We start from the raw sequence: 23,077 nt of genomic DNA, 5'->3' as shown, positions 1-23,077 counted from the left end.
ACCGATTTAACTAATCCGTCTGACGCCCAAAGGTGCGGTGGATCCCCGGGGTTGGTGCGCTACAGAGAAGCCCGGGTAGAACGGACGATCTCGGCCACGCCAGTGGGCAGGAGCTTGCTGCTGTGGGGCTGCTCCTCAACAATGATCATAACACTGCGGGCTCTCTTCGAACAGGGGGTAAGAAACCGTAGTAGCCTCGTCTTGCTGCGGGAGTCTGTACTGGGACGTTTATCCATCGCTGTCCAGGTCGTTTTTTTTTTTGCGCGCAGCTTGTCTCTGCAGGGTCTGTACCTACGCAGGGACAAAGATGAATAACGACCGTCCAGGGTTGTGAGGTGGGCGCTGGGAGAATTTAAACTACTCAGCGCTAAGTTAACATAATTTTATCTCATGTCCTTACTCAGTCACATGCCTTCGCAGGCTCCGTGCAGCGTACGCTGGTGTAGTGTACGCCGGTGTGGGTGAAGGAAGGAGCTGATGGATGGACTGTAGATGGTACCCTTTTTCATAATATGCTGTGGATTTCTGCAGAGCATTCATCCTCTACAAATTACCCAACAGCTTACAGGGGATAATAAATATTGACTTCGACTCAATATTATATCTTCTGTTCCGCTACATCAGTGACTATTCCGGGAAAATACGAGTCCAACTTTGAAACAATTTTATTGAAACCACTGTAATATAGCATATATATGATAAATACTGACAGTTTAACTAAGGTAAAATAGAAATTTAAACTAGCATCATTGATGTAAGAAACCCATCATTTACTACGTTGAAAAATGAATAGATAGATAGATAGATAGATAGATAGATAGATAGATAGATAGATAGATAGATAGATAGATAGATAGATAGATAGATAGATAGATAGATAGATTAAAGGAAATATCTTCAGTTCTAGACTATTAAAAATATCCGAATAACCTAACAGACTTGACAAAGGAGGGAAAACAGTATAAAAAACTATGAATTCCCTTTGCTTGAAGCTGTTCCAGAGCTTCACTTCATACCTTCACGTCATACCCCTGTGAAGGATTTTGCAACAAGGTCAGTTTTAGGAAGAGGTTGGGATCTGTTTCCAAGGTGTTTTGTTTTACTTACAGGAAAACAAAAAACGTGGACACTATTCTGTCTGACCTGTGTGTTCAGTGATCCACACAGCCTGGAACTTCCACTGTCTTTATGGCTGTGTGGGTAAATTGTATGACATTCACTTTGATTATTCACTTTTCATTACAAACTGAAAGCTGGAAATCACATTTCTGCATTGCTGAGCTTTGTTGACTGGAAGAATGATCATTATTTTTAGGGCTCTGATTAATTTCCCTTAACAATAGAATATTTATTAATTTTCGGCACTGCCACTGTGTTCATAACGAGTATAAAGCATGCAGAATAAATATATTTTTCAAACGGAAGTTGGCCAAAACTATTTTTAAATAGCTGGATACATAAGCGGAAGCAAGGATGGATGTAGGAGGAGGAGGAGGTGGGTGTGTCTCTGTGCACGAGTGACGTCTTGTTGGTGGGACGCATGCCCCGTGCGCACTGCGCGTCCCGGCCTGTCAGTGGCAGTCAGATGGAAACGTAGGCAATAAATTTGGTGAGGTCATGTATTTTTAAGCCGCGCAGCCGAATAAATGATCATTCAGCGGCGGCATAAACAAATAGCCCGCAGCCCCGGAACGTTTCACCGCTGAACGAGCAGCCGGGGGATCGATAGTTTGATGATTTGATGACAGAGGTAAGAGGAGGATTCGCACCTCCGCTCCTCAGACGTGCTTATTGTTTGGTCGTGGGGGGAGGGTCACAAGTGGCTACGTTCACGCCGCTTCACCGAGCGGCTGTTGTGTTACATTGTAGCCTCACTGATTAACAGAATCCCTCTTGTTTGTTTTAAATGTCGTCAAAGTCTGATAGTCCGTGTACGGTTCGCTCACAGATTCAGGGAGAAGCCGACCGGTGTCATCACCGACTGTGTCAAAATCAGGGCCTGGCTGTCATATCGCGATGTGGCCGTTATTATCACCGTCAGCTATCTCTGCCATCGACTGGACAAGGCAGAGGGGTCGTGTGTCCAAGGTTAACACTCTGACATGGGTTGAAGATGAATAATAGCGGTCCTTCACTCGGTCTCTGTTATTAATGTGTGTCGCTGAGGCGCAGCGCGGTCATTTTCTTCTTGTAGTCTTTTTCCGTACATTCTCTGCGCGTGTGCGCTGGAAAGCAGGTTGTCTAAACTTTTGATTGAGCATATTTTAAGGTTTGCTATATGACAAAAAGTATCCACGAGGCAAACTCTAATAAACATGTACATGGCTGGCATATCCCTTGTGTCTGTTGATGAGTGATGCATGTAAGCTGGGACAATGGGAGATTGTATTCTGCTGTGGTAAATTGCAAATGCTGGTTTTCTTGTGTTCATGTTTATATGTGTCGCTAGGAGCTGACTGAATGAAGTATAGACTTTGGAAGCTATTTGTTAAATCGATAGAGTGAAGCAACTTTTTCTTTTTATAGAAAATAAATGGTGAATCATTAGAAGGCAGTGAACTCTGTGAATGACCTGCTGTATTTGTGCTTTTGCAGAAAGCCTGGAGCTGCTCGATGATTCGCAGCACTCTGCATGCCTTTAAATCCGTCCAAACTCCCAGCTTCTTGAGTGCTGCATGAGACTACTAATGTGGCTGCTGCAACCCTTATAAATACTGCAGCTGACACATAACTGCAATCGAGCAGTGAGGCAATTGATTTTAGGGGAATTTGCTGCTGCCACGTGCAGTTCTAGGCATCAATACCGGTTATTTCACATTAGGGACATTGATATTAACACAGTGTGTGACCAAGTATGAATATAGGGCACAAGAAGATATCAAGTGCAATTTCCTCACTGTAATAATCTGGCCCGAATTATCATCACAGATAGCCATTACTGCAAAAAATAATGGCTTAGATCATCCGTCATATGTGCAGCTAATAACTATTCATATCACGGCCATCGCTACATACCAACAGCGGTGCCGTTTAAGCCGTCATAACTTGGATGAGCACAATTGTCTTCCGGTCTGGAATATAAAAAGAAGCAGCATGTCTATTTTCATGTTGTGAGGGAGGTGGATGTTATGGACGTCTTTGTGACGTTGGAGGAACAGAAGGAGAGCTGACTCACTTCATTCTGGCAATTATATCCCTCATATGGACTGTCTGTCGGAAGAGTGGAAGAATGAGAATGGGGAGGGTGATTATGTCACTTATGTAAGAACTGAAGAAAGTGAAAGGAAGCTGCTTAGTTTTTCTCCTTTTTTAGGTTTTAGGCGTTTCAGTTTGATGAACATTGTGCGCACCAGTCGGCATCCATGTGTTGTGTATTATCTGGGCTCGCAGTCTCATGGTGGAACCTGACCCAGTTAACATGTGCCCGTGGAGGACCTGCTTGTAGAAGTGAGCTGGATTCCTGGGCTGGGGTCCAAACTCAGCGGAATTATCACCGGGCTTGATTTTCCATGTGATAGAGTCACTCTCTGAGTTGCTTCATATGATGAAGTAGACCTCCCCGCGGCCTGCTGTTCTGCCACCACGGCTGACGATATCAAATCTGCCGTCTTGGTGCGTTTCAGAGTTTGCTGAGATGAGGAATTGCCTGCAATGCTTTTAGTGTGAAATTCAGCACTCTCTTTTCTCCTTTACTCCTAATCTGCTTTCTCTGGAGCAGGGAAGGACAAGTGGGATATCTATTGTGTAGTTCTGGCTCTGCAAAATATTTAAACGCGTCTCCGTCTCCACAGAGGACATTTTTGGATGCACAGAAGGCAGTAATCAAAGATTTCACCATGAATAAAAACAAGAGAGAAAAGGAGTTCTACAGCGTCGATGTGGGGGACTCAACATTCACCGTGCTGAAGCGATACCAGAATTTAAGACCCATTGGATCAGGAGCACAGGGTATCGTCTGGTGAGTGGTTCAGCCTCATTCTTATTCAGTCAACAGCTGCTTGGAGAAATAGCGGTCACTCTTTCCATTAGTCCACGACAATCTAATTTAATGACACCTTCTGTTACTGATAAAACTAAAATTCAAGCCCACATCAGTTGTAAATTGTGCCACTTTATGTTACAAGCTCAGACCTCGAAGGTGTTGAACTTGAGTATCGTTATTTTTTTATCATGTCTTACACCCATTTATGCTGATTTATGTGCTCTTCAGCTCTGCTTACGACCAAATCCTTGAAAGAAATGTTGCCATCAAGAAGCTGAGCCGGCCGTTTCAAAATCAGACCCATGCCAAGAGGGCGTACAGAGAGCTAGTCCTAATGAAATGTGTCAATCACAAAAATGTAAGTGGGCAAAGTACTCAGATACTTTTCACCAGTAGGAGACATTGTAATGGTTTCAGTGTGTTTGAGTGTGCGTGCGACCCAAGTTGTATTTTATTTTGAAATGCCACGATTTTGATTAATGCAACTTTATACCCGCAGATCATTGGTCTGTTAAATGTATTTACACCACAAAAATCATTCGAAGAATTCCAAGATGTGTAAGTATCAAGTTACACAGGCAGTGTACAATCTAAATATAATAAATCCTGTCACGTGTTTTCTTGAAATGCCTCTTTAGCTTAAACTGTAAATGGTTTCCGCTCCGTCAGATACTTGGTGATGGAGCTGATGGATGCCAACCTGTGCCAGGTCATACAGATGGAGCTAGACCACGAGAGGCTCTCCTATCTGCTCTATCAGATGTTGTGCGGAATAAAACACCTCCATGCTGCGGGCATCATTCACAGGGTAAGCATCAGCTGGCCATGAACACACACACTAATGCCAGGGAGTGTTCTGACCTGTTAAACCTGCTGTGATACTTGACGCTGAGGTGTTAGGGCAAACGGTCATCCGGCACGCCTTTAGGTGGTGAATGCAGTCTTTCAATACAGTTTTAATGACTAAACCCCAACAGAAATCGGATTACTTTATAATTATATTGTTATTATAGAGCATATGTTGTTATAGCTACTAAATGACAGAGCAAACATTCCTAATAAAACATCTTTGAACAAAATCCTGATTTTCTATCCGTTCTTGTAAGCTGATACAGACTTCTCACCTCCTCTGACGATGGAAGGTGAATCATTTTCTCATATGGATCAGTGAGAAGCAGGTGTGAAATGAATGGGTGCGCTGTGATTTACAAGAGCAACGCATCAGTGCTGCAAGAAACATGCAGCCAAGTGTGCTTGTGGCACCGATACCTGACAATTGCCGCTTACCGACACGAGTATTGATCAAACATTGTTCAAGAAAGAAGCATTATTTTCTCCTTAGCATGAAACATCAGCCTGTTGCCATGAGATTTATATGAAAGTGAGGAAAGCATCTCAGTAAACACGTCTGCCTTTTGTTGAAACGGAGAAGGAGGTTCTAAGCCTTTTTGCTTGTTTGCTCCTCTGTAGGACCTCAAGCCCAGTAATATTGTCGTCAAGTCAGACTGCACACTAAAGATTTTAGACTTCGGCTTGGCTCGGACAGCTGCGACGGGCCTCCTGATGACACCGTATGTAGTTACACGGTACTACAGAGCACCAGAGGTTATCCTGGGCATGGGCTACCAAGCCAATGGTGGGTGATTTCCGTTGTGCTGTATCTTATTAGTCTACACCGTCTGCCTTTTTAGATTTTCAGTGTAAAAAAATGAACTTCCGTTGCACCATAGTATGAGGCTTTAATTGATATTCAGAGATAAATCTTGCTTGCTTTAAGCTGCATGCTTCTTTACACAAAGGGAAATTGCTTGCTAACTCACCTTTTATATATAACTAACCTGTTGCTGTGCATTCTCCTTACCTCTTATTGGCTTTGTTCAGTGGACATATGGTCTGTGGGCTGCATACTAGCGGAAATGGTTCGGCATAAAATCCTTTTCCCAGGAAGGGACTGTATCCTTGTGTCTTTTAAATTCTTCCTCATCGTTATTTTTAACAGTCTTTTATAAAGTTCCTGTCAGATTTTTCTCTGTTTCATCATCACGTCATTAACTGTCTGTTCAACAATGCTTTCTCCCACTCGAGCTCACCCACATCCGGCTGTCGCGGCTTCGCTTCTGTTCTAATCGCCGCACCTCTTCTGTTCCGTTTTACATTCTTCTCACTTTGTTTTATTTTTGTTCATTTGTGACCTTTTTTTCCCTTCTCTTCACCGTTTTTGTTTGCATGTCCACCTCCCTGCCATCTAAATGTCCACCTCCAGTGGATGTATGGTCAGTGGGATGCATTGTGGCTGAGATGATCAGGGGAAGTGTGTTGTTCCCTGGCACTGATCGTATCCTTCCCCATCATTGATTTATCACTGTGTCATCACTTCATCTAGTGTGAAGAGATCCACCACCATCCCGAGAGTTTTTCACTCCGCCATTCCACCAACATTACCTCTGTCATTCCTTTGCTGCTTCCACATATCGAGATAAAATGCAGGCAAATCTAGATAATAAATGGTGGTAGCCGCCGAGAGAGTACACACTATAGTTATGTATTGACTGAATAGGAAAGAAGTGAATAGCCATGCCACCATAGATCTTGTGTGCAGATATGTGAGTAGAGCTGTTAGTGTTTGCACCTCAAAGAAAGCTAAATGTCATGTTGCCCTTATGGTCTTTTGGAGCGTATGTATGTGGCCTTTTCCCTTAACATTTACGCTTCAGACATCGACCAGTGGAACAAGGTAATTGAGCAGCTAGGCACTCCATCTCAGGACTTTCTAATGAAGCTGAACCATTCAGTAAGAACGTACGTAGAAAACAGGCCCCGCTATGCTGGATACAGCTTTGAGAAACTCTTCCCAGATGTTCTCTTCCCTGCCGACTCTGATCACAACAAACTGAAAGGTGGTGTTTCTTGTCATGACTTAAACAACCAATAACTGATTCATCAAATGACATCCTTGTGATCAATAGCACGGGATCTTAATTGCCATCATTTTTTTTTTGTTAATCCCCCACAGCAAGCCAAGCTAGAGATCTCTTATCCAAGATGTTAGTAATTGACGCCTCCAAGCGTATTTCGGTAGACGAGGCCCTGCAGCACCCCTATATTAACGTTTGGTATGATCCAGCTGAAGTGGAAGCGGTAAGTGGATCGCCGATACTGCGTGATTCTTGAATGTGTTACATGAGATTTTAATCACTTTCAGTGGAAACTTGGCATCACACTTGTACCACCAACGTGCCATTTAAACCATTTTTTCGTTCTCAGCCCCCACCAAAAATCCCGGACAAACAGCTGGATGAACGGGAGCACACCGTGGAAGAGTGGAAAGGTTAGACAGCTTCCTGTGACTGTAAATGTTTGACTCTTAATTTATTATTTACCTGCCAGACAGAAGCCACACAGAAGTGAACCAGAAAGCTATGATGTTTGAAAGTGATACTTAGTATGATGTGCACGCTGTGGCAAATTACCAGGTGGTCAGAGTTTGTGATAAGGATGTTATGAATGGTGATGAAGCGACCTAATCAATTTCTATTAAAATAAAGCACAAAAAAACATGTCCGAAGAGATCCAGTAGAGCAGGATTGACTGTATAAATGCAAAGAAACATCAGATGAAGCTCTGCATCTTTGCCATGGCTGTCAGATGGTGTATTTAGTGACTTTAGACACCTTTTTAAAGCCTCTCAGTTAGTGTTTTCCACTGTGGGGAACCTGACTCTATTGGGCATGAGAGGACTTAAGATTGTGAGTAAATATCACTTTCAGTTATGCAGCAGGATGAGCTCATCCTTATCCCTGCCAGGTGATAATGACCCCTCAATCATTTTTAGAAGGGTCACACCGGCACAGCCAGTCCAGATTAGTAACATGTTGCTATTTGGACCGTACAGTATGCAGTACACTCCAGCTATACGGGAAAGCATATGATGATTCCTCTCTCCCTCCCACCAGATTGAATGAAAACAAATTTCCTTTTTTTTTGCAGAGCTGATTTATAAGGAAGTGAGTGAATGGGAGGAATGGAAAAGGAACGGAGTTATAAGAGGCCAGCCGTCTCCTTTAGGTGAGTGATCTTGAGAACTTAGGGAGATAAGAAGGTGGAAAGGATTCATCTGCAATATTTTTTTTTCACATGTTTGTTGATCAGATAACAAGACAAGTTGTAGTTTCATAAGATTCAGACACCCACTCTCTGTGCATGACTGAGTAATGCACAAATGGTTTATTAGTAAAGCCAGGGAGACATCAGGATGGACTGCACTGATATATCTTGGCTTTCTAGTCTTACTGACCTCTTAGAGGGCTGTACAGTACGAGCTGAAGAGAGTGGGATGACCCACTTAATCTCCCGAGCCAAAGTAAATGATGCACATCCTGCTTGCCCAGTCCCATCCTAATATAAATCATTTGTAGCAGAAAGTAGCTTATTTTCTTGTAAAACACCAGAAAATATCACTAACCTGTGTATTTTTGACGAAACGTAGGCGTTGATGTGTGTTTTTCGCAGCACAGGTGCAGCAGTGATTGACAGCCCTCCTCAGCCCACATCTTCCTCTTCCTCTTCGGCCAACGACATCTCGTCCATGTCCACAGAGCCCACTGACCCAAGCAGTGACCCCACCATGACCTCGGAAACAGACAGCAGCTTAGACGGTCACACCTCTTTGGGCGCGCTGGCCTGCTGCAGATAACGTTAGACACGCGGTGCACATACTCGCGAACAACGCGGAAATGTCCTTTCTCATCAGCGTGTGTGATGGGAGAGGGTTTAGGCCAATGAAACTTGTCATGTTAGTTTGTAGAGCCGTGCTTTTTAATGTACAGATTGTCTCTCCCCCCCCCCCCCCCATATAAAGCTGTAAATGACTGTGGTTTGCAATTGTATCATTATTACTGTATTTTTGCTGCAGAGAGTTTTGATGTGAAACTGTGATGTATGTTATGGAAGAGACGGATCTGATTTTTTTTTTCTTTTTTTAGCTAGTACTACAAATTCAGATGCCATACCGTTAGCACTACAATTATGTTGAGTATATTTTTGTATAGTTTTTTCTTTTTGGGTGGGTTGGGTGGGGCATTTGAATGAACACTAATTCTGTCTAACAGTAAACTATAGCATACTTGATCTTGGATCTTAATGCAAACCGATGATTTTATTTTGATATTGTTCCTCATCTTGTAGAAAGTGCCCCTTGCTGCATCCAAGTTAGCATATTTATAGCAAACAGTCTAACGGTCAATGCCCTGACACTGACCTTTTTTTTTGTTACTATAGCGTACTGTAAACTGATTGTATTCTGACTAGTTCTTTTACTTAGATGTAATTTGTAGTTTACGGTCTGTTGGATGAGCAAGAGCTGGATGAAAAGAGAGCGAGTAGAAATGTAGAATGAGTCGATGATTACTGTGAGCGCTGTAACAACCCTACTGGCTAGATTGAGTGCTGTTTTGGGGACATCACCAGACACCAAGTCTAAATTAGTCACTTTATCCTACTGTCTGATATTATCTACAGCTGTCTGATATTTAAGATATTTAATTTAAGTGCCCTTACTCAATTCCATGATTTTTAGTTCTCTTCCATCGCCGATGCTCCTCTCTTCTGTGGTGCATCTTTCTGAGTTCTACCTCACACATGCACTCATTCAAACATGTTTGTGAAGAAACAGTATCTTGGCACACATCATTTTGAAAGAAATGCAAAAAAGTATATATTTTTTTCTGTATTTTTTTCTGTATTTATTTATTTATTTGTTAATTTCAAGCTAGGATGCATTGTATGTAATGTACATTTAATCCAGAAGCACTATTTATATGCATTTTGTTTTCTGTGCAGTATAGTTCATGGATTAGTAAAGTTAGTGACAGATCTGTACATTTTACTGTAGATTGCACTGTATTTATGCTTTCAGAGAGTCGGGAAACAGACATTTGCTTTTGCCAGGATAACTTTTTGTAAGGCTCAAATTCCCAAAATGTCCTTTTTGCCTGATTTTTTTTTTCATGGTAGGGCACTCCAGGCAGTAACCCCTAGCATCAGCTCCCAAAATGCACTTTGGGGAATGTGACGCTGTCCTGACTCTTGGCCACAATTCAATTTTTTATTTATTTATTTATTTTTGCTCCTCCTTGTCCTTAGAAATAAAACCAATAGAAGAGACTAAGCAGGATTTTGCCTCTGAGTAAATCTGATATTAGTGCAGGTACACGTGGGGAAAAAAGAGCCATTCAGCACTACTGGTACAATGCATTCTTCTGATTGGCCAAACACTGTCAGCAACGAGTTAACCTTTTATGGTGTCTTTTGGGAAGGTCACTTGCCTCACTAACAGACCAAATATATACATCAGAAAATGGAAACTGTCAACCTTCAACTCCTGCAAATAAAAGAGTTGAATTTTAACCTCTCACATTATTCTTTCTTTTACTAAAAGCTTACATTTCTTTCTAGAATATCAGCATCAACAATAACGTATCTATGTATTATGTACCTCATAATTTTTAGTAAGGCCTTTTCTGGTTTCTTACAAGGAAATTTCAATTGCTAATTAAATGACCTATGGTGTATAACAGCAAGGAATGACAAATAAGAGGTGCTTGGTCCAGAGGAGTTCTTGTTTGGCACCGGCACTGGTCAGTGTAGGCACAAGAGAGCTGTACTAAAAGATGGCAATTAGTACTGCGCTAGAGGTATTTGGTCTTCAAAGCTTTGGGGCTGGTTGGGCGTCCCAGTAACTGAGCTCCTCCTCCACTGATGGACCAGATGAAGGCAGGCTGGTCTGGTCTATTTGGTCCGTGTTGCTCCTGTAGTTAGATCTCCGAGGGTTTTGAAGAATTCCTCCATCTCTTGCTGAAGGAGAATGTTGCGATTTTCTGCATCTTGATGAGCCCGCTCTGAGTTCCTGAATCGGATCTCCAGCATGTGAAACTTCTTCTTCTCCTGGTCTAGCTCCTCCTCGAGGCGGTTTATCTGGGACTGGTAGTTGGAACAGGACTCTTCCAACCTCAAATGAAATAAATATAATTAATAATAAATATTACATGTATGAATAATAATGAATAAATAAATAATACATTTTGATTTTGAATGACTATTCTAAACAGAATGACAAATGACTCATTCGTACTTGCGGATACGGACTTCATAGCTCGCCCTCTGTTTCTTCAGTTCCTGCTTGAGCTGGGCCACCTTGCTTGTGGCATCTTCATTTGTTTCTGCAAGATCATCATCTTCATTGCAGCTTGGACTGTGATCCAAAGTATTTGCACAGTCCTTCAACTGTGTGGGCCTCTCTTGACTCGGTTCTAATTTTGTTGCTTTATCACTCCCTTCTGGCTCAGACAATGAAATTTCGTAAGACGTCCAGATGGACGAAGTGTCAGCAGGTAGACTTAGACTGGAGGGGGCCACGTTGTCATAAGCAGACAGTCTGTGGGATTGGTGGAGAGCTCTGTGAGACAAGGATGTTCGAGAAGAATCTTCATCAGAGTCTCTGTGAGAGTCTTTAAGAGTAGTTTCTTTAAGGGAGAGGGTTGAATCCTTTAGCGATACAGTTGAGTCTTTTAGTCTCTCCCCAGATGAGGTGGTACGTCTGTGGGCTCGGAGGGATGACAGACCATTCATTAACCAGTTGCTCCCCCCGGCAGCCGACACATCCCCTGCAGATCCCCCTATTTTCCCTCTTGGTCCACCTGAAGTTGCACTGCCCTTGAAGGTGGATCTCCAGGAAGGCAACGCTTTAGCCTGTTTGCTAGGGCTAACAGCTGCATCGCTTCCAACTTTTCCTTCAGTCTTGATGTCTTCCTCTGTCTTGCTTTTGCTCTTCCCTTCAGTCTGACTTTCCTCACCCTTGTCCAGTGTAACAGGGCTCACTGCTGTTACCTTAATGTCTGTAGAAGAAGTGGAAGGTTGGGCTTTTTCGTTAGGCATTTTGGAGCTTGTCCCTGAGGGATGTGGGTGGTCAGGGTCTTCTTGTGAAAGCCATTCCACCTTGCACCTTTGGCTCTCCTGGCGCTGTATGGGAACCTTAATCTCTGTTTCTGGCTCCTCACGTTGGTAAAGTCGTGAGTGTTCACTAATCAGCACAGTCATTAGGTGCTGCACCTGCGTACTTCCTGTTTAGAATGCCAAACAAAAATACAACAAATTTCTCAAGTTGTCTTGAAACTTTGTACACACTGATTGAAATGCAAGGTTTTGTTCACAAATTTGCATTAAATTAGCAAAGATCGATGTGCTCTCTAACCCTCCATCATGGTGACTGGATCCTCCACTCTGGGCCGAAGGATATTAGGTCCAAACACAGTGGCCAGGTTCTGAACACTCATCTTATTCTCATTGGAGTGAGACTGCACCTCATCCAGAAACCTGAACAGACACAACCAAAAGCAAAACTTATTTTCATATAATCATCAGTGCTAAGCTTTGCTAAAGCTGGCTTTAAAAAATAATCAGGTCGGATGATTGAGAGGTCTCATTGTGACTGGTGCGTGGGATTTTTTTTCCATAACGTAAGGAGTTAGAGAAGATATGCAATTATGCACATGATGTCACTTCCCCTGATGAAGACAATGTGGGTGTAATGAATGTCTCTGGTTTGATAGGCTGACAAATCATCAGTTGTGAAGCCGTGAAGGCAGAATAATGAGTCCCATCACAATGACATCAGCACTGATATATATATATAGGTGACAAGATACACTTTACGTACTTGCAGATGTACTCAAGGAGGTTGTAGTTGACCTGAGGAAGTGATTTCACCTGTTTGCCGAGCTCTGTAATACCCTTGGAAAAAAGTAGATGTTTATTGCTAAGAACAGATTTTGAAATGTACCAGTAAAGTCTTAAGTAGACAATTCAATACCATTTCTTTATCCTTGGTAAGAAGCTGAGCGCAAGAGAGAAACTGTGTGTATTTGGAGAATGGGATTATAGGCTCTGGCAGCTCTCGTATGTACAGCTTTAACAGTGATGCCACTGTGTGGACGTCTGTGGAACTGAAAGAGAAAAGGACTGCACAATATAGAGTACTATTCCATACAGATAATGGCTTAGCATACTGTTGTGGATAAAATTCCCCCTCCCACTGCCTCACCTGTCAAACACTGGCTTCTCACCGCGGTCAAAGGCATCCTGCAGTTCTCTAACATGATTGGTCTGTCCGGGGGCCCTGAAAAGGCCCTCCTCCTTGAGTCCATTTTCACGGATGAAGCATACACACTGCTCAACCAGCACAGGGACTAGTCTCTGAGGGCCACATTGGGATTCATACAACATTGTCTCCTCTAGGTGCTGCCCAAAGACACCTTCAGTCACAAAACCAAGAAATTCATGTGACTAATAGCTCAAAAATTTTCTTATGCAAACCCCGTATCCCTTTTTTAAGGCATGCAGACCCTTCTGTGTTCATGTGTGTCTATACAAGGACATTTTAAAGACTCAAACCTCCACCAAGTGGAGCCCATATAGCTCTACGTATGGCTCTGACCCATTCTTCCATGTCGCTCTGGGAGCTGGCCATCAGCAGGAATGATTCATGGCTTATACCAGTTCGATCCTTTTCTCCAGCCCCTGCTGAAAAGAAAGCCATGCTTCAATTTTGTCTTGGTCCCTATGGAATAATGACTAGCACATTTCAAATTCACTATTAATCATATGGAATCAAACACAAAACAGATAGCACCTCTACAAATTAGATTGCAAGTGACTTTGCAGAATTACTTTGTTTACAGATCTCATTTGCAAACAATCTCCACCAGCTGCTAATATCAATATCAGTATTCTCAATAACCTCATTAGCTCAAGCGCCCCTGTAAAGTACAAAGACACAATCATGCAGCTCTGCCTTTTCTTCCTCTGGGTGAACACAGCTTGATGCCACCCGGGATGACATTTCAGTTTGACATTTAATTCATTTCAGCACAGCTTTGATTACCCTATGTGGAATTCTCTCCCGTTGTACCCCTTTGCCTTTGAAGAGGTGGAAATACTCAGCAGAGATAAAAGCATAAAACTTAACTCACATATTTTGGAAAAAGCAATACAAAACACAGGATTTGAAAAGGGGGTTTAGCAAGGATTGCACATGGCTCATTGTGGAGAATACATATTAGTACCTGCATTCATTGCTAAGTCCTGCACTGTGGTGCATAGTGTGTTGTGTGTGAGAGATAAACAACCCAGAAAGAGAAGGCTTCCCATGGGACACCAGCAACTGCACCATGCTTTTCACTCTTTTCTCTCTCTGTCCTGGACCTTTCCTCACGTGTGTTTACACACTGTTTTTTTCAACAAGACAGTCTTTTCCTACAAGGTCACATGAGACTGAGTGCAGTGTATTTGCATATAATAAACCATTTATTACAAACTCTACATATTTATTGCCAGCCATTTTCCTAAAACAAATGTGTTTTATATATTTCTGGAACAGCTTCCTAAATTGAATGTATGAGGGAAAAAAATCCACTTATATTCCAATGGAAATTTGATATTCATGCTTCTGTAAAAAGAAATGAAACAGCTGATTTTATGTAAGGTGGTAAATAAATAAAAGTAAAGTACTCCCTAAAAAAATTAAAGTACTTTTGGATATTAATATTCAAATCCATCGAGCAGCAGGAAGGTGTTCATGGTAAAAAGAAAGTACACCCCTTTTTAAATTGGGATTTTATGCATCTAGATATGATAAAAAAATAATCTGCATGTCTTAAAATTATGTAACTACAACCTCAGATGAACTACAAAACTGTGTTGTTATTTATTTAACACATGCTAAGCCATAATGCAGAGGCAGTGTGTCAAAAACTAAGTGCACCCTTACTACTTTGATAGGAATTAAGGATGTAAGGAAGAGCCAGGTACTGCTGATCAAATGTATTTAATTTCCTGATCATCAGACAGTGATCATCTAGAAAGTAGATGTTTGGCAGTTTGCTTCTGTACAGGATTCAGATATTAACCAACACAATGCCTAGGAGGAAATATGTCACTAATGATCTTAGAGATGCAATTGTTGCTGCCTATCAATGTGGGAAGTTGATTTCCAAACAATTTGAAGTCTATCATTTTACAGTTAGAAAGATTATTCCGAAGGGGAAAATGTTTAAGACCTTTGCCAGCCTTCCCCAGAAGTCGAAGTCCCAGTAAATTCACCCAATGGTCGGACCATGAAATACTCAGAGAAACTGAAAACAAACAAACAAAAACCTTAAGAGATAAGACTCTACAGGCCTCAGTTAGTTCGTGACAGTAGAATAACCTGTCCGAACAGTTGCCAATAGAAAGCATCTTATTTCCAAAAAGAGCATTGCAGCTTGGCTTAGGAGGGTTAAAAACCTTCTTTGGACAGACAAAATCAAACACAGCATTTTAGCACAAACTGTCAAGCCCAGTGGTGGATTGTGATTTGGGCTTGTTTTGCAGCCAAAGGACCTGAGGTCAAATGTGAGGTCATCAATCTGAAAGATAAAGCTTAGATGAAGCAGCAAATCTACAAGAAAATGGTTGAAAATAAAAAGAATCAAAGTGTGAAATGTCCCAGTCAAGGTCGAGACCTCAACCACGAAATACTGTGGAGGGATCTTAAGCATGCTGTGGACAAATGAATGCCCACAAACCTCGATGAGCTGAAGCAATGTTGTAAAGAAGAGTGGGACACAATTCTTCGACAATAATTTAGGACACTGATAAAATCATACAAGAAATAATAACGTGAAGTTATTATTGCTAAAAGTGGTTTTACAAGATCATGTCAATGTGAATCACATAGTTTTTATACACTGCTTTGGCAATTTGGATTCATTTTGGTTAAATAAATAATTATGTAATATGCATGTGTTGTTGTTGTTCACTTCAGGTTGTATTGAAATGGTTTTAGACCTCGTTAAGGATCAGATTATTATTATTTTTATCACATCGTGATATATGAAGCCTTAGAATTAGCAAAGTAAAAACTGTAATATCTACATAGAGTACAGTGGCTCAAACATACACCTAGTGAATGCATTTAGCATTATCAGTATCAAAAGTAAAAGTGCTCACTGTGTACGAAAATGGCCCCAGTCCGGGCTACATTATATTCTAATTACATTAATTATTAATGCATGCATTACTGGAGGATCTTGCTTCTACGTTTAGTTGCAGTGGGGCACATTTATTTACAGCTGGGTACTTTTATCTGTTAGAATTCATTGCACTTTAAGCTCATTGTAAGCATGATTTATGCATATCTATATATAGTGACATTTTGAACAATGACATCAGGGAGGCATCTTAATATCCTAAAATCATTCTTCACTGTGACCATCTAAAACTACCAGATGGTACAAGAGATACTTGGATCAGCACAGGTTAAACAGAGGTTTGCTGCATGTATAGTCTGATCACAATTTTAAGCAACACAGAGAAAAGTACCGCTAGGTAAAACATAAAGTTTGACCTAAAAATCTAAAGGGAGCCAAGTGCGAAGTTTTCTATTTGGCACTCGGTGCTAAACAGATTGTTCAGCATCTCTTGAACAAGGCTTATTTACTTACTTGTTTCCTTATATAACAGAACTGTCACTGTGCCAACTCACCTGGAACTATTTCAAAAAGGTGGCGGCCAGGCTCGTCCTGATTGGCAGGCACCTCATTGACCTGACTACCCTGTAGAGGAATACAACCCTGCCGGAGAAAGGCGAGGAAGGTGTGAGATATCAGAGGTTCTGGACAAGGGCGTGTAGTGAATGTTAAATATTATGGAGCGCTGAGTACACGGGACTCTGGGCAATTGTCCAACAGAGGGAGGCAATGATGATGGAGGGAGGAATGACTCAGGGAAACATCTCGTCATCTACTTATCCTACTGGTGCTTCCTGATGTACTAGCATTTTTGATCCTTTCAGCACAGATAGGGTCAAAGGTCAAAAACTAAGTGCTTCAGACACAACCACAGGGTAGGTAGTTACCACATAATCAGTGTATGTGTCAGGGCAGTAACAACACACTATGGCTTTAATGGAGACTGTGGGGAGGTCTTAATGGAGCTGATTTTCTGTGTGAAAGATAATGATATTTACCCAGCCATAGCTCGACACCAAGTATTTCATTTAGCAAGCAGTTTAAAAAAAAAACACACGGTCACTTTTATTTCACTTGGCTATTTAAGAGAATGGAAAACACATTTGGTTTTATTTTAGTTGAAAAACACAGTCGAGTGATCAGTTTTGGGTCCTAAATACTAATCGGATCAGTTCAAGAAGTTGGCTCAGACGTTTCAGGGGGAATACGATGGAATATAACAGAGCAGCCGTGCAACAGGTGACATGATGTTAGTGCCTCATATGTGCTATTTTGCAATACCTGTGCTTTGCTTTCATCCTGATCCTTGTAGAAATACAGAGCTTCGGTCCTCAGGACAAACCAGCGCAGCTGCCAGTTTTTCATGATACTCCGCTGTCTCTTGAGCCAGCCCGCCTTCAGCGCTTTCTCATGATCCAGAGGAGAACAGGGCCTGGAAACCCTTGTCAACTCTCCGAGAACCATGCTTTTGGACCGCGCTGCATGGGTACACACATTGAGATCAGAAAAAGAGTGACAGAGACAGTATTCCACAAAGACACGGGATAAGTAATTTTCTAAATCTTTCTTTGTAGTCTCCCTCGGGTACTGCTAAGCCCACAGCATGGGCCATGCATCAAGATTTCATCTGAATTCAGCCTACAAAGGGAATGCCTCCATTTCACTGCAAAGCCATCTTGTTTTAAGAAACCCGTCTATTTCTGTACATGTTTTAATTTGTTTCAGATATTAACAAGGGCATCCATTATTTCCAGTCTCATTGCTATACATAGACAGGTTTTGCTTTGGATCAGACTGTGCTTTGACTGCTACAGCCGGAATTAAAATATGGATTATATATTAGCATCTGTATGCCAAAGGAATGGAGCAAAAACGGTGACAGTAGAGCGATCCCTGGGGAGTCAACCAGCAAGAGAAAAGAGAGAGATAAACACAAGGCACAGGCAGAGGGGAGAAGAGAGAAATCAATGGCATCTTTTTTCCTTGTTAATTGCATTTTGCTTTCTGCTGAGGACAGCAGGGAAGGTATCTTTAAGGGCCTGGACAGAGATCTCTCTTTCCTTTCCCTCTCCTGTTTCTTCTCTTCATCTCTCTCTTCCTCTCCCTCCCTCTCTCTTTCTCTCTCTCTGTTATCAGCTCTCTGTCTGGAGTCCTCATTTCTATTTCTCCCCTTGCTGGACATCCTTCCTTTGCAGAGTCATGATTGCTGAGAAGGAAGAAGAATGACTGACCAAAATGACAGCTGAAGCAGGCTCATCAAGGTTTATAAATACAGCAGATATAATGTAACCGTGTCTCATACTTCTATATAAAAGCAAAACAAAACACATAGAAAGTAAAGCTTAAAAATTGTATTACTGAAGTAAAGTACAGCATCTTCAGCAGTATTTGAGTGAATGTAAGCCTTGAACAGAACTATAGTCGTACGTTCTGGTGCAAACATGACAGCTACATCCGCCCACTGTAGTATCAAAAGTAAAAGGGCTCACGCTGGTTAAGATTATTAATGGTGCATTACTGTAGCGTTTTGCTGTTTGGTTTCATGTTTGGTTGCAGTGAAGCTGACTGAAACTATTTTATTCACCGCTGAGTAGTTTACAGTTTAAGCCGATTGTAAGTGTTGTAAATGTATATATAAACAGTTTAACCTAAAGTAACAAGGACTCACTGTGGTGGTAGCAACAGTAGTGGTATTTGAATATATTCTATGAGGTTTTACCTTGTGGATAGCTGCTCCAACCTTTAAATGATTGAAATGTAAATTATTTATGTATTGTTGAAATAATTCAGTTATTAATATAAAATGTATTATATGTCATTACCATTTGAATGAGATAAGGGTGCAATAATACATTTATTAGTGATGATGATAAACACAGCTCAGTTCACAATGGTCTTCCTCTCAATTTTGAATCTATGGTATCTCAAAAGGACCACATAATATTTGCTAAAGCCCTTATGTTATCCACTCAAATGTTTCAGTAATCATCCAACTATACAGATAATAGAGAAGCTTCATCTACATCATTCACAGTTTTGTAAATGTCTTCCAGCATAACAGAGTAGGATCCAGACCCAGCTCTGAGATGCTGTTTGAATTTGCCCTAAAAGATGCTGCATAAAAGGGTCAGTGGAGAGCAGAGCTGGGAATCTAATCAAAGGAGGATACCATTACAGCAAATGAGAGATGGCAAGCGCACAAGACATGGCAAGCAACTACAGCTACTGCACTCTCTGACTGTATTCGTGAAGGAGAAAGAGGAGGCACTTCTCCACCCCATCATCTTTTATGATCCGATTTTTACGGCTGGTCTAGAACAAGTGATCAGCTGCCAGGGGGGAAACGAAGGAACATCTTCGCCTAAAGACACAGAAATATGAGGCTTCACGAAGAAGATGTATCGGAACAGCAATTTCAATAATAATCATTTTTTCCTCAAATTAAGGTGGCAGCTGTCACAACTGCCCGTGGCACCTGCAACAGTGTGCCAAACTGTGTGTTATCTAGCAACCACTTGCTATGAAGAGCACAGGAAGTATTTATACACTGCATCATGATGATCTCGGTGGCAGGAGCTGTTCCTCTGATTTACAGCTTCCATATTAATCTTCACAATATCATGTGAGAGGAACATATATTTGGTGTCCCAACTTCTGTGGTCACAAATGGATTTTACCCAGCATTAGAGGAACTATGTTTGAGAGTCAGCTGTTGGGATTTACAGGGGCAGAGAGTCACGCATTCCTCCCAATTGGATCTCTGTCACCTGCCACAAACCCACAGCCGAATAGCTGGGGGAAACCTTGAACAGAGATACAGTCATGCGTTCAGGTGCACACGTCAGAATACAAGTGATTTTGAGACGGATAATTATCTTCCCAGCACCGATGCTTACTACAATGTGCCTCATCTCCATCAGAATTAAATCTTCTAGGAATAAGGGTAGTGTAATCACCTGAGGAAGACATGTCGGATTACATCACCCTATAGTAGAGCCTGTTAACACTCAGTGAGCTCTCCACAGAACAGCTGAAGCCACTACACTCAGGATCATGCAAGAAAATGAATCAAATTGCTAGTAAAATGCTCACTAGGATGCAAGGACACACTGCTCTGCATGTCATTATCAGTGAAAGCACTAATGACAATATTGATGATAGACAATGAAAAAGACAGCAGACTAAGCTCTGCAGCAGCAGCAAGTTAAATAAAAAAGGAAAAGAAAAAAGAAGCAGAAAGCAGCAAGAAAGGAAGGCAAGACAGAAAAATGAAGCCTGGATGAAGGATGGAGGAAAGGGAGGAGGGACTGTGCTTACCCCGGCGTGCCTGTTTTATCTTGGGGCTCAGCATGGTTACCGTTGCTATACTGCTCCTTCTCACAGAGACATGACCGCATCCCTCTGTTCACACACTATTCCTCACATACACGCTCTGCCGGCTCCTCTCGCTGTTGCCTCGCCCTGTTACTCCTCATCCTCTTCGAGCATCTCTCTCCCTGGCTCACAGTCTTGCACTCTGTCTGATTTTACACTCACACACACATACACACACACACACACTTAACCTCACACTCTCCTCTGGATCCCCTCTTCCCTTTACGTCTGACTCCCCCTCTCTGTCCCACTGGCCCAGTACGCTGTTGTTCCTTACATACCTAGAGCCCTGCCTACTCTCTCCCTCTCTTTCTCTTTGGTCTGTCTCTTTATCAGTCACTCTGCCTTCTGCTGCACACTCTCAGTATCAATTTCTCACCATCTATAAATACGTCTGGCTTGGTGTCCTCTGTCTTGTCATCCTTTTCTGTGTTTTTAGCTTCGCTATGGCTCCACAGTCTTCACAATCCCCACAGCTGGTTGTGGAGATTTGATTATGGGCTCATGTGAACCCTGATGTACAACCTCAGATCAATATATTTGATTCCACTGACATCAGTCTCACCACTAAGTGTTATGATGCAGTGAAAGTAGATGTGACACCGCGATGTCGACGTATAGCTGTAAATCTCAGAAGTTTTGCTGATATCTTTAAGTGGAATTAAATACATTCAACCCCTGTGACAAGCAGGCATTTAGAAATGTAACATTTATTCAGCTGTTTTAAGACTTTAGAATAGACATATAAAAAAACTGCAATGTATGTGAAAATGTCTGGATATCCTTCTAGTTCTAAATTCATCAACATCAACTTTTTTTCCTAAGGACATCTTCAGAACTTCACGATTTTTCTATTTCTTCAGACCTGAAGAAGCACCTACCGCTGACTCCCCTGAGGTCCTGAGTCAGCCGAGCACCTGGTGAGGATCTAAAAATGAAGCTTATTGATGCACAACAATCAGAGACAAGTTATAAAAAGGTTTCAATTTCCTCTGTCTGAAAATGTCATTAAAAATGTCACTTAGAGGAAGTCAAGACAAGAACTAGAAATCCATTAATAACCTTTAGAAAAAACTGTCTGCTTGGGAGGAGAGATAGTGCATCATCCACAGGTACAAGTCAGTGTATGAAGTTTGTAAGGCAACATCTTGATCTGACAGCTATTATCAGATAAAGTAAAATTAAGTCACAATCACTCGGACTTTGGAGAAAAGTCCATTAGACTTTTCTAAAGCATTAAAGCAGTGGATCCACATAAAGTGGAAAACACTGAAATCCACTTAGAAAGCTTTTCCCCTGTCAGGAGATTAAACTGAGGCCAATCTTGCTGGGAGGCAACATCCCCAACCACTGGACCGCCCTAACATTAACATTTTAAAAGAATGTCTTTTTAAATCTCTGTGTTTTTTGTGTGTGTTTTTTTAAAGTATGTAAGCTTTGGCCATATAATCCATCGCAGACATTTGGCAGAACAGATTTTGGGTGGACATATGTTCAAATCAAACAAAACTGTATTGTAAACACTCATATTAAGCATCCTGCCTCACTCAGGGTGAGATTTACAGTCAGACAGTAAATGCCAAACTACCTCAATCACTCAGTAATTTGTGTGGTAAAAACCAAAAGTCTCGAGGGTGTGATGTTCTTGTTCCTGTTCAGCTTGTTCTAAGGTTGTAGTCTGTTTAAAAGCCTCCAAATCATGAAATCAAGAGGGTGGATGAGACCAATATGCAGTACAGAGACACTGTAAGAAGAAAGAGCTGACTGAGATTTCTGTAACAGTCCGTTATTTACAAATGACACCAAACGTTAGGACTTTATGAAGGAGAAGCATTTGTAATAACATAACTTTGGCCATAGAAACAGCTTAAACTCTCACAGGCAGTACAAGGATCACACAGATGGATACAGAAACACTGATGAAAAAGACAAAACAAAATTACAGCTTAACTTCATTTGAGAGCTCAGATGAAGTTAAGCTTAAAATAAATAATCAGCTTGTATTATATGGTGACATTCAACACAAAACAAGTTAAAAACTGAGCTTTACCTGCTAGTTCCTTTGCTTTGTCACTGATATATGGAGTCCTGTTAGGATTCATGGCATTGAACTTGTGTGCACCGTAGGTATCCTTCTCCACCGGGGCCATCTCTAGAGCCATAACACAAGCAAGCAAGCACATTCAGGCTCTAAACAATGACAATACTGACGTCTCAGTCCTCTGCCTAATAGCCAATCTCCAAGAAACAAATCAAATGACATTCACATGCTCACAGAAAAGGGACCACTATAGTTGCTATCAGTAACGCCTCTGACTTGTCTCTCAGGAATGCTGATGTGAACAGACGTTGATAGAGGGAAGGAAATAGAGACTGTCATGCGAGCATTACTTGCCATGTCGTCTTGGATGGATAGACCGGACGACTCTCTCTCTCTGGAGCCAGACTCTCCGTGCAGCAAAAAAAAAGTCACACTGTCTGAGGCATCTGCAGTGATAGGTACTGCTTTATAGGGAAATAACACACAGCTGTGGGGTTCTCCCACTGTCCTTGTCCTCATTTTTAGTCTGTCTCTCACTCAGGAAGTGAGCTGGCCCGATGAAGAAGTGAAAACTGCTGACTTGTGTACAAAAATAATATTAGTTTCTCCTTTAAATGG

The 23,077-nt window shown here is 41.7% G+C and overlaps 2 protein-coding genes across 17 annotated transcripts; one reads left to right on the top strand and one right to left on the bottom strand.

Moving 5' to 3' along the window:
* Positions 1-69: 69 nt before the first annotated feature.
* mapk8a (mitogen-activated protein kinase 8a) lies at positions 70-10,387 on the top strand. 8 transcript variants are annotated; one of them, XM_040001881.1, is made up of 12 exons: positions 70-177; positions 3,792-3,958; positions 4,211-4,340; positions 4,482-4,540; positions 4,652-4,790; positions 5,453-5,618; positions 6,246-6,317; positions 6,697-6,879; positions 6,996-7,120; positions 7,247-7,310; positions 7,970-8,047; positions 8,497-10,387. In XM_040001881.1, exons 1-12 carry the CDS (start codon positions 142-144, stop codon positions 8,673-8,675), a joined length of 1,398 nt encoding a protein of 465 aa, XP_039857815.1. In that variant the 5' UTR covers positions 70-141; the 3' UTR covers positions 8,676-10,387. The 8 variants fall into 8 exon arrangements, with proteins under 8 accessions (XP_039857815.1, XP_039857814.1, XP_039857820.1 ...); XM_040001880.1 differs by lacking the exon at positions 6,246-6,317 and adding an exon at positions 5,864-5,935; XM_040001886.1 differs by lacking the exon at positions 6,246-6,317 and adding an exon at positions 5,864-5,935 and having other exon boundaries at positions 8,492-8,630.
* Positions 9,977-22,973, bottom strand: arhgap22 (Rho GTPase activating protein 22). 9 transcript variants are annotated; one of them, XM_040001840.1, is made up of 12 exons: positions 22,810-22,973; positions 22,469-22,570; positions 17,326-17,522; positions 16,560-16,647; positions 15,094-15,168; positions 13,430-13,558; positions 13,080-13,290; positions 12,849-12,981; positions 12,696-12,769; positions 12,231-12,352; positions 11,112-12,099; positions 9,977-10,988 (listed from the first exon to the last, which is right to left on the bottom strand). In XM_040001840.1, exons 1-12 carry the CDS (start codon positions 22,814-22,816, stop codon positions 10,769-10,771), a joined length of 2,346 nt encoding a protein of 781 aa, XP_039857774.1. In that variant the 5' UTR covers positions 22,817-22,973; the 3' UTR covers positions 9,977-10,768. The 9 variants fall into 9 exon arrangements, with proteins under 9 accessions (XP_039857774.1, XP_039857775.1, XP_039857779.1 ...); XM_040001841.1 differs by having other exon boundaries at positions 13,430-13,555; XM_040001845.1 differs by having other exon boundaries at positions 22,814-22,972.
* Between the last annotated feature and the right edge of the window lie 104 nt (positions 22,974-23,077).

The sequence above is a fragment of the Simochromis diagramma genome, unplaced genomic scaffold (genome assembly GCF_900408965.1).
Source record: "Simochromis diagramma unplaced genomic scaffold, fSimDia1.1 OVJJ01000421.1, whole genome shotgun sequence".
NCBI classification, from domain to species: Eukaryota; Metazoa; Chordata; class Actinopteri; order Cichliformes; family Cichlidae; genus Simochromis; species Simochromis diagramma.
Note: the sequence above shows the minus strand (reverse complement) of the source record. Positions and strands in the feature narration are given on the sequence as shown.